Below are 14,739 nucleotides of genomic sequence, written 5' to 3'. Positions count from 1 at the left end.
ATAAACAGTTTTATATGGAGTTCACAGTCAGATTTATGTAAAAACTGCTTTGCTTTGTGGAGCCGCTGACAATAATGGATCAGGAAAATGTGTCAGATTACAAGGTGGGGGGTATTTGCAAACCCTTTTTACATAACTCTTTTTGGCATTGGATATATTTCAGATGAAGGAAATAATTAAGCATATGTAAATTAAATAATTGTTATAAATGGTTATAAAATTAAAGAAATGAGGGTAAAACCTGGTTGGATTCATTCATGGTGCAGTAAAAAAGCAAATATATATATGTGTGTGTGTGTGTGTGTGTGTGTGTGTGTGTGTGTGTGTGTGTGTGTGTGTGTGTGTGTGTGTGTGTGTGCGTGTGTGTGTGTGTGGTATCTTTGGATTGGATTTTAAAAGATTTTGTCACTGTATGTATTACAATTGAACATTTATATTAACTTTTTTATTTGTGTGGGATTATGAGATTATGATGAATAAATAAACCAATAAATGTGTGTAAATATATTTATTAAATCAATAAAGGAAAGAGCAAAACCTCAAGATACTTAAAACAATATATAAATAAATCATATAAGTAATATTATAGAACATACAATAGTAACTATAATTTTTAATAATCAAGGTTGGAAACAGTTGATCACTTTATTTGTCATTCACTGTGATGAAATGTTGTTGTATTTAGTATATACTGTATATGTGACCCCTGGTATATTATACAGGTATATTTTTAGCAAAACCAAACTATGCTACTATTTTCAAATAGTAATGAACCAAACATTTATGTGAGGCTTATTTATTCAGCTTTTAGATTATGTATAAATGTCAGTTTCAAAAATGTGACAATTGGGAGTTTTGTGGTCCAAGGTCTCATCTGTTGAATAAAAATGGTCATTTCTTTCAGATACCAAAAAAATGCATATTTTGCAAGACATGTAATCACAGTAAATTTGGACCAAAGCAACCGTGAACAAACAACATTGAGGTTTCACAGAGAAAAGTGTGTCACTGAGACACGAATGAGTAGATTTTAACATAATTTTCAGTACATTACATTGTTTACTAGTGGGGGAATGTTTTCTCATTTCAGATGTTGCAATGCCTGCAGGGACAATGTGGGTAAACCCTAAACCCTGACCCACCCCCCCTCACCCACACACACACACACACACACACACACACACACACACACACACACACACACACACACACACACACACACAGTATTATGCACATAAATATGCGCACACACATGCACACACTGGAATTGGAAAAATTTCAATAGAGCACATAATTAGCCAGAGCCCTGCAAAGTCCATTGATTTGTCTTTTGTTGTGATAAATTATCTCTCCTACTTCTCTCCATGTGGCATATGGCCCATTGAAAGTCAATAGGCTCCCGAGGGCCAGAGTTCCCTCAGCTGCCTTTAGACTGTCATGTCTGTGTAACGCTCATGCCACCATCATAATCAAACTCTAATGATCATACTATCACGTCCTGACATGATGTTTTGCTGCTCACATTTGGCAGAGATGAGAGGTAAAGCTATTTTTTATTGAAAAGTAATTAGAACAAGCATTGATTGTGTCACAAATGTGACCCTGGACCTGCCATACGTGTCTTTTATTTATTTATTTTTTGAAATTAAGTTTTAGACATCACACGGAAGCTGAATATATAAAGCTGAATATATAGGTTTGTTATGATAGGACAATTTATGTCTAAGATACAACCGTTTTTAAAACTGGAATCTCTGGGTTTACAAAATTCTACACAGTATATTAAGAAAATCTCCTCCAAAGTTGGCTAATTAAAGTGCTTAGCAATGCAGAATACTAATTAAAGATTGAATAAATGCAAAAGGACATTTTCAAAATATCTTCATCAAGGAAAAATCTGTATAATAAGATTTAAGATTATAAAATAACTTAATGTAAGTTAGGTTTTGTGGTCTACGGTTACAAATAATCTGTAGATTTGTAAGATGGAGGAGAATCTTCTCTTTGGGCTTATACGGGGATACTACATTGTTGTTATTGGCTAGTTTTATTTATTACTTATTTCCAGAGGTGTAAAGTAAGTAATTACAAATACTCAAACTACTGTAATTGAGTAGTTTTTCTCAGGAATTGTAATTTAGTAAGTAGTTTTAAAAATGTGTACTTTTACTCTCACTCGAGTACATTTTTAGTGCTGTATTGGTACTTTTACTCCACTACTCTCCTTCAACCTGCAGTCACTACTTTATTTTTTCTTGTCTATGGGGATTAGAAAAATCAGTCCTGTGATTCCTGTACAATGAAATTGCACAGAAAGTAATTTGCATCATAATGAACTACCTCAAGACATGTACGCTTTATAATTGCAGAAAACTATTTGGAAGCATTAAAAGTGTCCAAGAAGATGTGCAAAATCTTTACATGCATTGACCAAAAGACTGTTTAGATGCATGTGTTGATGAGAAGATGACGGATGTTTACTGAATGATGGCCTTAAACACCCAGCCAGCACGTCAACATGATGTCAGATTGATGTTGTACCCTAACATTATGGGGACGCTGCATTTTGTTTAGAAATAAAAATCAGGTTGATGTCAGAACTCAACGTCAGGCCAATGTCTATGTCCAACGTTCAACCTAAAACCAACCAAATATCAACGTTTAATGATGTTACAGCTTGATGTTGTGTGGATGTTTGGATGTGACATGTCAATACTTGACGTCAATATGGCGTTGATTTAAGATGCTGGCTCGCCGTTGGATTTTGGTCACTTTCTAACACAACCTAAAATCAACCAAATATCAACATAATTTGACATCATTATCGGACATCAAAATAACATTATCCTGGCTATATATTAAATTTTGGTCACCTGACATCCCAACCTAAATCTAACCTAAAGTCTTATGATGTTGTGTGCCTGCTGGGCAATACTTAAATGCACTACAGAATGTTACGTTTACACACACATGCACAAATTACATGTAAATGCATCAGCATCAGCTTTTGAAACTTTTGAAAGGTCTACTTTTTACTCATACTTTGAGTAATATTTCCAACAGATACTTTTACTCTACTTACACTACATTTTTAGACAAGTAATGGTACTTTTACTTGGGTATGATTATTCAGTACTCTTTCCACCACTGCTTATTTCTAATTGGCACACACTATAAATTAAGCACATTTTGTCTACACATTATTTACTTGTGGTACACTTTAGTGCATGGAGTTCCCATAGGTTGTCATTTCAGGTCTCACCTTGAAAGGGACAGTGTTATCAAAACATTGGAAAGATTGAAAATAATATAGAAAGATATGATAATCGTTTAAATATCAAACATCACCCTAATAGCTTTTTAAAGATTTTGCAGGTCTCCACAATAACATGTGAAACTAGTGGTTATATATTGGTTGTAATGTTAATAATATTACAAGTTTTGTCTTTGATTGACAATACTTGTACGTTCATTCATCCATTCCATTTTCTTCTCAGCTTGCTCCCTTTATTCATCTGGCCAACTTAATCCACCAATTTATCCAGCTTTTTTTTTACGCAGCGGATGCCCTTCCAGCTGCAACATATTGCTGGGAAACATACATGCGCATACACTATGAACAATTTAGCTTACCCAATTTACCTATACCACATGTCATTGGACTTGTGAGAGAAACCAGAGCACCCGGAGGAAACCCACGCAAACTCGGGAAGAACAAGCAAACTCCACACAGAACGGCCAACTGACCCAGCCGAGGCTCGAACCAGCGAACTTCTTGCTGTAAGGTGATTATGCTACCCACTAAGCCACTGTGATACCCATTGACAATACAAATTTCAAGAATTTATGTGTCCCACAGTTACACAGTATGTGACCACATGTGTGTACTTGTTATATAAAGCAATAACAGTAAATCAAAACGACTGTACATGCTACTGATCATAATTGAAATCTTATTCTTAACTATAACCTCATATAAAATTCACGATTAGCAAAAAATTAAAATGACCCCATACTTTACTCACCCTCAAGAAGAAAATAAGGCTTTTTTTTAATTGAATGTGTAAACAATGCAGTGTTATAACCACGACTCAGGTCAGGAATAACTGACAATGGGCCATTAAATTAATAGCAAATAAAGCAACCAATGTTGGTAATGCAGCAAGGACATGAAGTGGACTAGAGTGAATTATTCCACTTATGCTACGGTTACCACACCTAAAGACACAATGTTCAGATTTTGTATTTCAGGACATTTTTTAAGGTTTTGTCCTGAAATTAATCTAGTGTGTAGTACTGCACTGTAAAAAAATGCTGGGTCCCACTCAATGCCTTCATGTTGTCCCAACAGAAATATATTTACTTTATTTAATTGTTTTTACAAATGTAAGTGGATTGAACACATAGCAAAACAATTAAGTTGTCCCCCCAAAATTATTTTTGTCCCCCCAGAATTGTGTTGCCTTAACTCATTCAATGTCAGATTTTTGAGTGTAGTTTCTTATGAATCTCACTCAAGGCCTTGTGTTTTCATTTTTATGCATTTATTTTTGACAGTTGTATCTAGTTGTGAGATAACTGATCTGATAACTCAGCGTATTGATGTTATACTATAATGCAGTCTTCGAACAGCAATGTAACACATTAACCTGTGCATTTATTTTATAATAATCGCTTAGATTTTTTAGCAGCAAAATCATGCATTCAACAGCCTCGTAGTATGTGGAATGATTCACTTAAGATGCAACATCTCACCTCTTCAGGTGTGTATTATTTTTTTTAAGTAATTAAACAGCTCAGCATCTTTTATTTCTTGCTCAGTGCATAAATATTTAATTACAGTGGAATACATCATAGTGTAACTTCACTTTATATGCAGGTTCCATATAAAATGAAAAGTTAAGTTTCATAAACTAATTTCGAGAGGAGCACGTGATATGATTGAGCACGTCTGGCCACTCATCTGTAATCAGTAATAATCCAATCAGAGTGATCCTAGTTTACTATAAATGGATCAATTTCTCCCTACTGTTCTATCTTCGTTTGGAAGAATCCCCCCTTCCACCCCATCTCCTCCTTTTCCTCCCTTTTCTAAAGGGGGAGCTCTCGAGACCTACCTGATCTCGGATCTCCTGATATGCTTATCGACCGGGCGGGAGCCCTGGGCTCAAATATCTCCAAGCTCAGGGTTCTCTCCCGGGACAGCATGCCAAACCTGCTTTATACGCCAAGCATATCTAAGTGGGAACTCTTGAAATGTATGATTTGTTTTTTAATCTTTACAACAATTAATGCAAAGTGACTATTTATCATAATAACATTATTTTTAAACATTTCTTATATTTATTAGATCTTGAATTTCTTTCATTATTTTTAGTTAAATTTCCTACATTATTTTTTTTTAAATCCCTAGTTTTATATTTAAACTTCAAAAGTGTTAGGTATATTACACTGCATGCAAAATGATATGGCATGCATAGCACGGATGTATGCCAGAGACTAGTGACAATCTGACAGACACCTTACTTTATCATCCTAAACATATTCTTGATATGCAAAGAAATGATCTTTATGAGATCAAAATGTCACTCTTGTGCAATTTCAAACCCAGTGGTCCAGAAGTTGTTGAACAGTCCACATTGTTTACCCTTAATAAAACGGTTGCAAAAATACTTCTATTTAACATATTTAACACTCATACAGTTCTATATACACATACAGTTTTATATAATGTGTAATATTTTCATCAACAAGGATGAGCTCAAGTCATTTATTTCTATCTTTTGGTGTAGTGTGTCAGTAGGAAGTATCAGCTCACATTTCCAAGCATTGTTTTTGCTATAAGATATTCTGTGATTACCAAGTGATATTTTTATAAGCACACAGAGTCTGGCAGCAGCCAGTGCTCCATACAGAGATTTGATCTCACCATCATCCTGTCTGTCTGGAAAGACACAATGAAACAAAACAAAGTGGGACAGACTGAGACCAGAAAAATTCAAGAGACTTCAAAAAACCTTCCTGTAAAACTACAGTAGTTTGAATATTTAGTCACTTGTTTACCAACAAACACAATTGACAGCAGTATCTGCAATACTTGGGAGTATATGACACCGACAGCTTTTGTTCCTTTTCACACTACTTATATTTACAGGGACATAATTTCAACAAGTAAATGATTTTTTTTTGCACTATACCAAATAAATACCACAAAACAACGTACAGTACTGCCTCATTCACACTTGCAGTGACTTGTAGCTGCCTGTAACTCTGCATGGCGATTGAGGCCCCATTTACACTAATACATTTTACTTTTAAAACTGATTCCTGTGACGCTCCTTCGCTGAGGCCAGCTTCCAGTCTCTGCCGCTGAGACTGCAGCTCTGCACAAGACGTTTGGCCAGCGGAGAAATTAAAATGGTTGTGCCCAGCTGAGTCTGGTTTCTCTCAAGGTTTTTTTTTCTTCACTTTCACCAATTAGTAAAGTTTTTTTTTTTTTTTTTTCCCTCTCCGCTGTCGCCTCTAGCTTGCATGGTTTGGGATCTGTAGAGCTACGCATTGTTGGATTTGCTCTTCAGTGTTTGGACTCTCAGTAGTGATTATTAAACCACACTGAACTGAGCTAAACTGAACTGAACTTAAACACTACACACTGAACTACACTGTTCCAATTAACTATGACCTTTTATGTGAAGCTGCTTTGACACAATCTACATTGTAAAAGCGCTATAAAAAGAAAGGTGAATTGAATTGAATTGAATTAAAACAGTGTATTAAAACAAAAGTGATCCACGTCCACACTGGCATTTCACCTAGTGTTTCTGAAAAGATCTCCGTCCACACTAGACTCCTGAAAATGCACATCACGTGACCACACACACTCTGACATGCGCTGCAGCATACGTGGACGTCTGAACTCCAGGCAGTCACTGCTTTGAACACAAAACACCAGGTGAGAGCTGCGCACATCGGACATTCCATCAAGGGTCTACCACTGGATATAATAATCTCACTATATTTGTTAAATGTGATATTTAATTAATCTTGTTTTATGCGTTTTACACTTGAGCAACTAAATGAATGCCAAAGTTTATATAACTGCTTGTATTTTAATTACATTGCAACATCGATGCTGTAAAAGGAATTGAAAATTGAAAAAGTCACATTAACCGCTCACCAGAAGTTTATCAGTATGGGAAGAAACACTAGCTCTGCATATACTCTATTTAAATGTATCTAATTGCCTCACCTGTCTATCATCATATGGACAACTTTTCCAGTGTGGTCAGTTTGCTCAGTAGCTCACTTTGTAAGTTGTTGTACTTGTGAGGTAGAGCTCTGGAGTTGAAGCACGATTCCACAAAAGAAATAAAAGCAATGTAATATCAAGGTAAAACTACATGACTGCGATTTATTTTCTTTCACTTTTGCTTTCGAAAACACTATTGGTTGGGTTTAGGGAAAGGTTTGGGTCAGTCATTTACATGGTGTCTGTACGACAAGCCCCACCTTCTTGTAAAGATGCATAATAAGGACTAGTACTGATGTGCAAAACAAAACATACCCCAAGCAAGGTATTTTAGATTTACAACAATGTAGAAAGCCCCCTGTAATGGATGAAGCACGCAATTAAACGTACTTAAAGCAAATATTGTACATTTAGTAAAAATGTTGGCTAAGGCACGTATTTTCAATTTAACTTGTTTGAAAAATGATTTAAAGTGAGCATGCTTTAAATAACGGCATAAATTGAGGTTATTTATCAATGCTGTCCATTAACTAAATTAAATCAACATTTGGTGGCACCACACTTTGCATTTAAAACTATTTTTATCCTTGGTGAATTTGTGCACATTTTTTCAGGTAGTTGTGCATGAAAGGTTTCGTTGTGTATCTGTTGCCAGACTTCTTCCTGATGTAGACTTTCTAATGAAAATTTTGAAAAAAACAAAACAACTGACTTAAATGCATCTACTGTAATTATTTATTTAATTGTACTTTATTTAATTGTATTTAATTTATTTATTTGCTTAATTGTATTGCATTTATTATATATTTACTTATTTGTAAAATTCGAAAAGAGTTTTTACTTTATATGTGAGCTGTCCCTTTAAAAGAGGTAAATGCTTGGTCTACTGTATGTCACAGAGGTCAAACAGCTGCGTTGCGCTGTGGGTGGGAGGTGTTTGGATTAAAATTCGCTATCAGATCACGCAGCGCCAACCTTTAGATCATTAATCAAAGAGCTGTTGATTCTGATAGTGTTTTATTAATGGCTTATCTGAGTAATATAGATCCATGGGAGGTGGAAGGGGTGCTGCTTCTTTCTGCACAGAGAAGCACTTTGATCAGCTGCCTGATATGAGACACCGCTCAAAATGTGACCCGGGACCTGGTCATTGTGCGGTTTGACAGGCACAGAGAAGAAAAAGAGCCCACCTGCTGCCGAAATCACAGCCACACAGGGTCTGTGCAACACCGCTGATAGTACAAAGATCATTATTATTGCATTGAAATGCACCGTCAGAAATAAAGGTACATGAGCTGTCACTGGGGCAGTACCTTTTGAAAAGAGAGTGTTGTTGAATGCTGAAATTAATATTTTGCTGATTTATAGATGTGATATGATGCATAAATGTTAGGATTGCTGGCTTGAAAGGAGCCTCTGCATTGAGCATGTAAATATTTGGTGTGTTCAACCAAAATTGTAATTCTTGTATCATAATGCTAAGCCTATATCACACACAAATTTTTTTTTATGCAGTTAAAAATATATTTTAATGCATCTCTGATGAATAAAATATGCATTTTCAGCTGCAACCCATCACTGGGAAACACCTATACACATTCACTATGGACAATTTAGCTTACCCAATTCACCTATAGCGCATGTCTTTGGACTTGTAGGGGCAACCGAAGCATCCAGAGGAAACCCACGTGAACATGGGCAGAACATGCAAACTCCACACAGAAACACCAACTGACCCAGTCGAGGCTCGAACCAGCGACCTTCTTACTCTGAGGTGACAGAGCTACCCACTGCACCACCGCACTGCCCTAAAAGCGTTTTTCACTGGGTTATTTTTACAATTTATGATGGTGAAGCAGTCAAAATAGGACAAACAAGCTCATGTATGGGACAAATTCTGGATCTTTGTCACTGAGGGGTGAGCCTTTCTAACCACCCAAACCCCCATGGCTACGGGCCTGCTTGTCTGTACTATACTAATAATTGTTCCACAATTGTAACTATATTCAAAATATCCTTCTTAAGTTTGAAAATTTACATTGATAAACACTAAAAAGTAAAGGTGACTTGAATTAACTATTCTGGTAACACAATTTGGGCAAACAGGACACAATGTGCTAGTAATGGGTGTTATTTGGGTGTTATTCTTTTCGTGCGCATGCTCGAGTGACGTCACTGTCACTGGACGATAGCTTCGCTGCGTTTGTTTGGAGTTCGCTGCGTTTGTTTGGAGTTTAGATTCGCAATTTACATTTTTATCATAAAATACCTCCTCATTCACTAAATATTTATCTCTCCTACTTGGAGTGAACAATCCCCTAACACACTCATACAAACAAATCTACTTTTAAACGTTCTGTCTCTCGAGCATCCGCTTGGTGTTTGTAGCTTTAGCCTGCTAGCACCGCTGGTCAGCTAAAGCTACCAACCTCTTTCACTCATTTATTTTCTCACTTTCTGGCTTTGCTCTTCACCTTGTACAATGTCGCTTGCGTGTCTGTCCTTGAGTGCAGGAGAGGCATCGATGGAGGCGCTGGAGCTGGAGCTGGAAGCGGTGGAGTCCCAGATTCGCTCGCTGGAGACGAAGCGAGATGGCATCAGGGCTCTGCTCTTAACCCGAACTCGCTCGTCTGAGGTAAGTGTCCGATACAACGACAATCTCCCAGTTTCTTCAACCCCGCTTGTTTCTCTGTCCAGGCCCAGCGCACCGAGGACGCGGTGCACCCAGGCGTCGTTCACGCCGACTCCCGGCTACCACGGCCCCTGGGTGCAACCGCGTAAGGTGCTTGCCAGGTCCCGGGGCAGAACGTCTCCTCCTCCGGTGTTCGAGATCCCCACGGAGAACCGCTTCGCCCCTCTCCGCGAGACGGGTCGCGATGTTGCCATCATTGGCGACTCAATCGTCCGCCACGTCCGCTCCACTTCCTCCAAAGGTAACAAAGTACGCACTTTCTGCTTCCCTGGTGCCCGAGTTAAGAATATTTCTGCACAGATACCTACTATCCTGAGCGCTGCCGAGAGCCTCGGTGCCGCCGTCCTCCACGTGGGGACGAACGACACCGGGCTCCGGCAGACGGAGATCCTGAAGAAGGACTTCAGGAGCCTGATCGAGACGGTTCGACGCACTTCGCCCGCCACGCAGATCATCGTTTCTGGACCGCTTCCTACCTACCGCCGAGGAAATGAAAGGTTCAGTAGACTTTTTGCTCTGAATGAATGGCTATTAACATGGTGTGAAGAACAGAAATTGCTCTTTGCCAATAACTGGAATCTTTTCTGGGAGCGTCCTAGGCTTTTCCGCGCTGACGGGCTGCACCCCAGTCGAGCTGGAGCTGAACTCCTGTCGGACAACATCACCAGAATACTTCGCTCTATCTGACTAGTAAGTAAAAATTCACAAAATTCACAATTTAGCCACACAGACTCCTATTCGTCCCACATAAATAACAGTAATGCATACCTAACTAACCACATAGAGACTGTGTCTGTTCCTCGTATTATTAGATCAAGAAACAAACGTACTGTGTGCTCCAGAAATAATCTATTAAGAATTAAACCAGAAAAAACACTAAAAAGTGAAAATACAAATTTCATGAAGCTTGGTCTCCTAAACATCAGGTCACTAGCACCTAAAGCACTTATCATAAATGAAATAATAACAGATAACAATCTTAATGCACTCTGTCTCACTGAAACCTGGCTGAAACAAAATGACTATATTAGTTTAAATGAGGCAACTCCTCCAGGATTCTTATATAAACATGAGGCTCGTCAAACTGGTCGTGGTGGTGGAGTCGCGTCAATCTTTAGTGATATTCTTAATGTTAATCAGAGAAACGGACTTATGTTTAGCTCCTTTGAAGTACTAGCGCTTAATGTTGTCCTTCCAAACACTATGCAAAAACCTATGTTATCTCTCGCTCTAATCACCATATATAGACCTCCAGGACCCTATGTCAATTTTCTAAAAGAGTTTTCTGATTTTATCTCTGACTTACTAGTTAAAACTGATAAAATACTAATTGTAGGAGACTTTAACATCCACATAGATGACGCTAACGACACATTAGGGCTCGCGTTTACGGACTTGCTGGTCTCACTAGGAATAAAGCAAAATGTTATTGGTCCAACTCATCGCCTAAAGCATACACTAGATCTAATTCTGTCTTATGGAATTGAGGTCACTGATGTAGACATTATACCACAAAGTGATGATATTACAGACCACTACCTCTTACTATATAAGCTGTGTTTACCTGAAATTAGCAGATCCGCTCCGATATATCGTCCTAGTAGAACTATTGTTCCATCCACTAAAGATGAATTTATAAATAACTTACCTGATCTTTCTCTACTTCGAAATGCACCCGCAAACGCAAATGACCTTGATGTAGTAACCAGCAGTATGGATGCCATCTTTACTAGCACTTTAAATACTGTGGCACCCATCAAACTAAAAAAGGCTAGAGAGAATAAAACTACACCGTGGTATAATAGTCATACCCGCGCTCTCAAAACAGCAACCCGTGCCCTGGAACGTAAATGGAAAAAAACTAATTTAGAAGTCTTTAGAATTGCATACAAAGACAGTATGTCCAGCTATAGGAGGGCTTTAAAATCTGCCAGGGCTGAGCACCTCCGCAAACTGATAGAAAATAATCAAAACAATCCTAGATTCTTATTTAACACCATCGCTAAATTAACAAATAATCGGTCATCTTTGGAACAAAACGTTCCACCGCAAATTAGTAGTGATGACTTCATGAATTTTTTCAGTAATAAAATAGAAAGCTTTAGACAGAAAATAGGAGATATTAAACTTTCTGCACCGCCTTATACTTCAGATCCAGTAAACACGCCTCTGAATCTAAATAACCTACAGTGCTTTAAAATCATAGAACAGGAAGAGCTAGACAAAATTATAAATAGCTCTAAATCAGCTACGTGTATATTGGACCCAATTCCAACAAAGTTACTGAAAGAATTGCTACCTGTTATAGGAGAACCTCTTCTTAACATTATCAACTCTTCTTTATCTTTAGGCCATGTTCCAAATCCTTACAAGTTAGCTGTTATTAAACCTATTATTAAGAAACCACAACTGGAACCCAGCAACTTAGCTAATTATAGGCCTATTTCAAACCTTCCATTTATATCTAAAATACTAGAAAAAGTTGTTTCTGCTCAATTATGCTCCTTTCTGCAGACCAACAATGTTTTTGAAGTGTTCCAGTCAGGTTTCAGAGCTCATCACAGTACAGAAACTGCATTAGTGAAAATAACCAACGATTTACTCTTAGCTGCTGACCAAGGGTGCATCTCGCTATTAGTTCTACTCGATCTTAGTGCGGCATTTGACACCATTGACCATGGTATCCTTATTAATCGCTTAAAGTCTACAGGTGTCCAGGGACAGGCCCTACAATGGTTTAAGTCATACTTATCTGACCGTTACCAGTTTGTAAATATAAATGGACAGCCTTCACAAATCAGCCCAGTAAAATACGGGGTGCCTCAAGGATCAGTTTTAGGCCCTTTACTGTTTACAATATACATGCTACCCCTGGGAGACATTATTAGAAGACATGGGATCAGCTTTCACTGCTATGCAGATGATACTCAATTATATATTTCAACTAAACCTGACGAGACGTCTAATCTGTCCAAGCTAACTGAGTGTATTAAAGATGTTAAAGACTGGATGACCAACAATTATCTTCTCTTAAACTCAGACAAAACAGAATTATTACTTATTGGGCCTAAATCCTGTACACAGCAGATCTCACAACTCGACCTACAATTAGAGGGATACAAAGTTAGCGTTAGTTCTACTATAAAAGATCTGGGTGTCATATTAGACAGCAATTTAACTTTTAAAAATCATATTTCCCATGTCACAAAAACTGCTTTCTTTCATCTGAGAAATATAGCTAAGTTACGAAGTATGCTATCCATCTCAGATGCAGAAAAGCTAGTCCATGCTTTTATGACTTCTAGGCTGGACTACTATAATGCTCTGTTTGCTGGCTGCCCAGCATCCTCTATTAACAAACTTCAATTAGTACAAAATGCAGCTGCCAGAGTTCTAACCAGGTCTAGAAAATTTGATCACATCACCCCAATTTTATCCTCCTTACACTGGCTGCCTGTTAAGTTTCGTATTGAATTTAAAATACTGCTTCTTACATATAAAGCTCTAAATAATCTAGCTCCTGCTTATCTAACCAATCTTCTGTCTCGCTACAATCCAACTCGCTCTTTAAGATCTCAAAACTCAGGACTTCTGGTAGTACCTAGAATAGCAAAGTCGAGTAAAGGAGGTCGAGCCTTCTCATTTATAGCTCCTAAACTCTGGAATAGCCTTCCTGATAACGTCCGAGGCTCAGACACACTCTCCCAATTCAAAACTAGATTAAAGACCTATCTGTTCAGTAAAGCATACACTTAGTGCACCACTTAAAGGGCTTCCACACAGGTTATGCATCTTGCTGATATACACTGTGAACATCAGCTACGCTAATTATTTTCTTTATTCTCCATTTCCACCTGGGGATACTCTTCCCGAGGCCCTCAGACTATGCAGAGTCACTGATTCGATCCAAGACCAACGACGAGATGATCCCAAGGTTTCCATATCCTGGACCTGGCCGAATCCTGAACAACTACTGCGATGGTCATGGAAGAGTGGAGAACATGAGACTGTTTCCTATGACGCTCCAGAGACAGACGAGTCTTCGCTGAGGCCAGCTTCCAGCCTCCGCCACTGAGACTGCAGCTCTGCACAAGACGTTTGGCCAGCGGAGAAATTAAAATGGTCGTGCCCTACTGAGCCTGGTTTCTCTCAAGGTTTTTTTTCTTCACTTCCGCCTTTAGTGAAGTTTTTTTTCCCTCTCCGCTGTCGCCACTGGCTTGCATGGTTCAGGATCTGTAGAGCTGCGCATCGTTGGATTTGCTCTTCAATATTTGGACTCTCAGTAGTGATTATTAAACCACACTGAACTGAGCTAAACTGAACTGAACTTAAACACTACAAACTGAACTACACTGTTCCTATTTACTATGACCTTTTATGTGAAGCTGCTTTGACACAATCTACATTGTATAAGCGCTATACAAATAAAGGTGAATTGAATTGAATTAATGTTAAATAGGTTTAACTCTATTTGAATAGTGACAACTCTCAAATTAATTTCAGCATGGATATGAATAGATATGATCTGCTACAACTGCTGTTGCCAGAACAAAGGGGGTAACAATGTGTCAAACAGCCACAAGCCTGTTTAATGGTCTAGCACATTGAAGCAGGTCACCCAGTGCATTGTTCATGCAGTTCATGATCTATAATAATACAGAATTCCCTCAGCGCACATGCAAACACACACATACCCACATAGCAAATGTCAGTTTATCTGGGAATATAGCATCAGCTCAGACCTTCTGCTTGTGCCAGTAATATATGACATTATACACAGTCCCAACCATCTGCTGGT

The 14,739-nt window shown here is 38.2% G+C and overlaps 1 protein-coding gene across 3 annotated transcripts; it reads left to right on the top strand.

The window, feature by feature from the left end:
* The first annotated feature begins 9,608 nt into the window (after positions 1-9,608).
* LOC130233378 (uncharacterized) lies at positions 9,609-14,275 on the top strand. 3 transcript variants are annotated; one of them, XM_056463397.1, is made up of 3 exons: positions 9,609-10,438; positions 10,541-10,631; positions 13,816-14,275. In XM_056463397.1, exons 1-2 carry the CDS (start codon positions 9,732-9,734, stop codon positions 10,626-10,628), a joined length of 795 nt encoding a protein of 264 aa, XP_056319372.1. In that variant the 5' UTR covers positions 9,609-9,731; the 3' UTR covers positions 10,629-10,631; positions 13,816-14,275. The 3 variants fall into 3 exon arrangements, with proteins under 3 accessions (XP_056319372.1, XP_056319371.1, XP_056319370.1); XM_056463396.1 differs by having other exon boundaries at positions 9,614-10,631; positions 13,824-14,268; XM_056463395.1 differs by having other exon boundaries at positions 9,615-10,631; positions 13,816-14,267.
* The last annotated feature ends 464 nt before the right edge of the window (positions 14,276-14,739 follow it).

The sequence above is a fragment of the Danio aesculapii genome, chromosome 8, assembly GCF_903798145.1.
Source record: "Danio aesculapii chromosome 8, fDanAes4.1, whole genome shotgun sequence".
NCBI lineage: Eukaryota > Metazoa > Chordata > Actinopteri > Cypriniformes > Danionidae > Danio > Danio aesculapii.
The sequence above is the reverse complement of the archived record's forward strand: the minus strand, read 5'-3'. Positions and strand labels throughout refer to the sequence as shown.

What these genes read in the sequence shown, in the direction of transcription:
- LOC130233378 (XM_056463396.1), top strand. Translation starts at nt 9,732, where the DNA reads ATGTCGCTTGCGTGTCTGTCCTTGAGTGCAGGAGAGGCATCGATGGAG.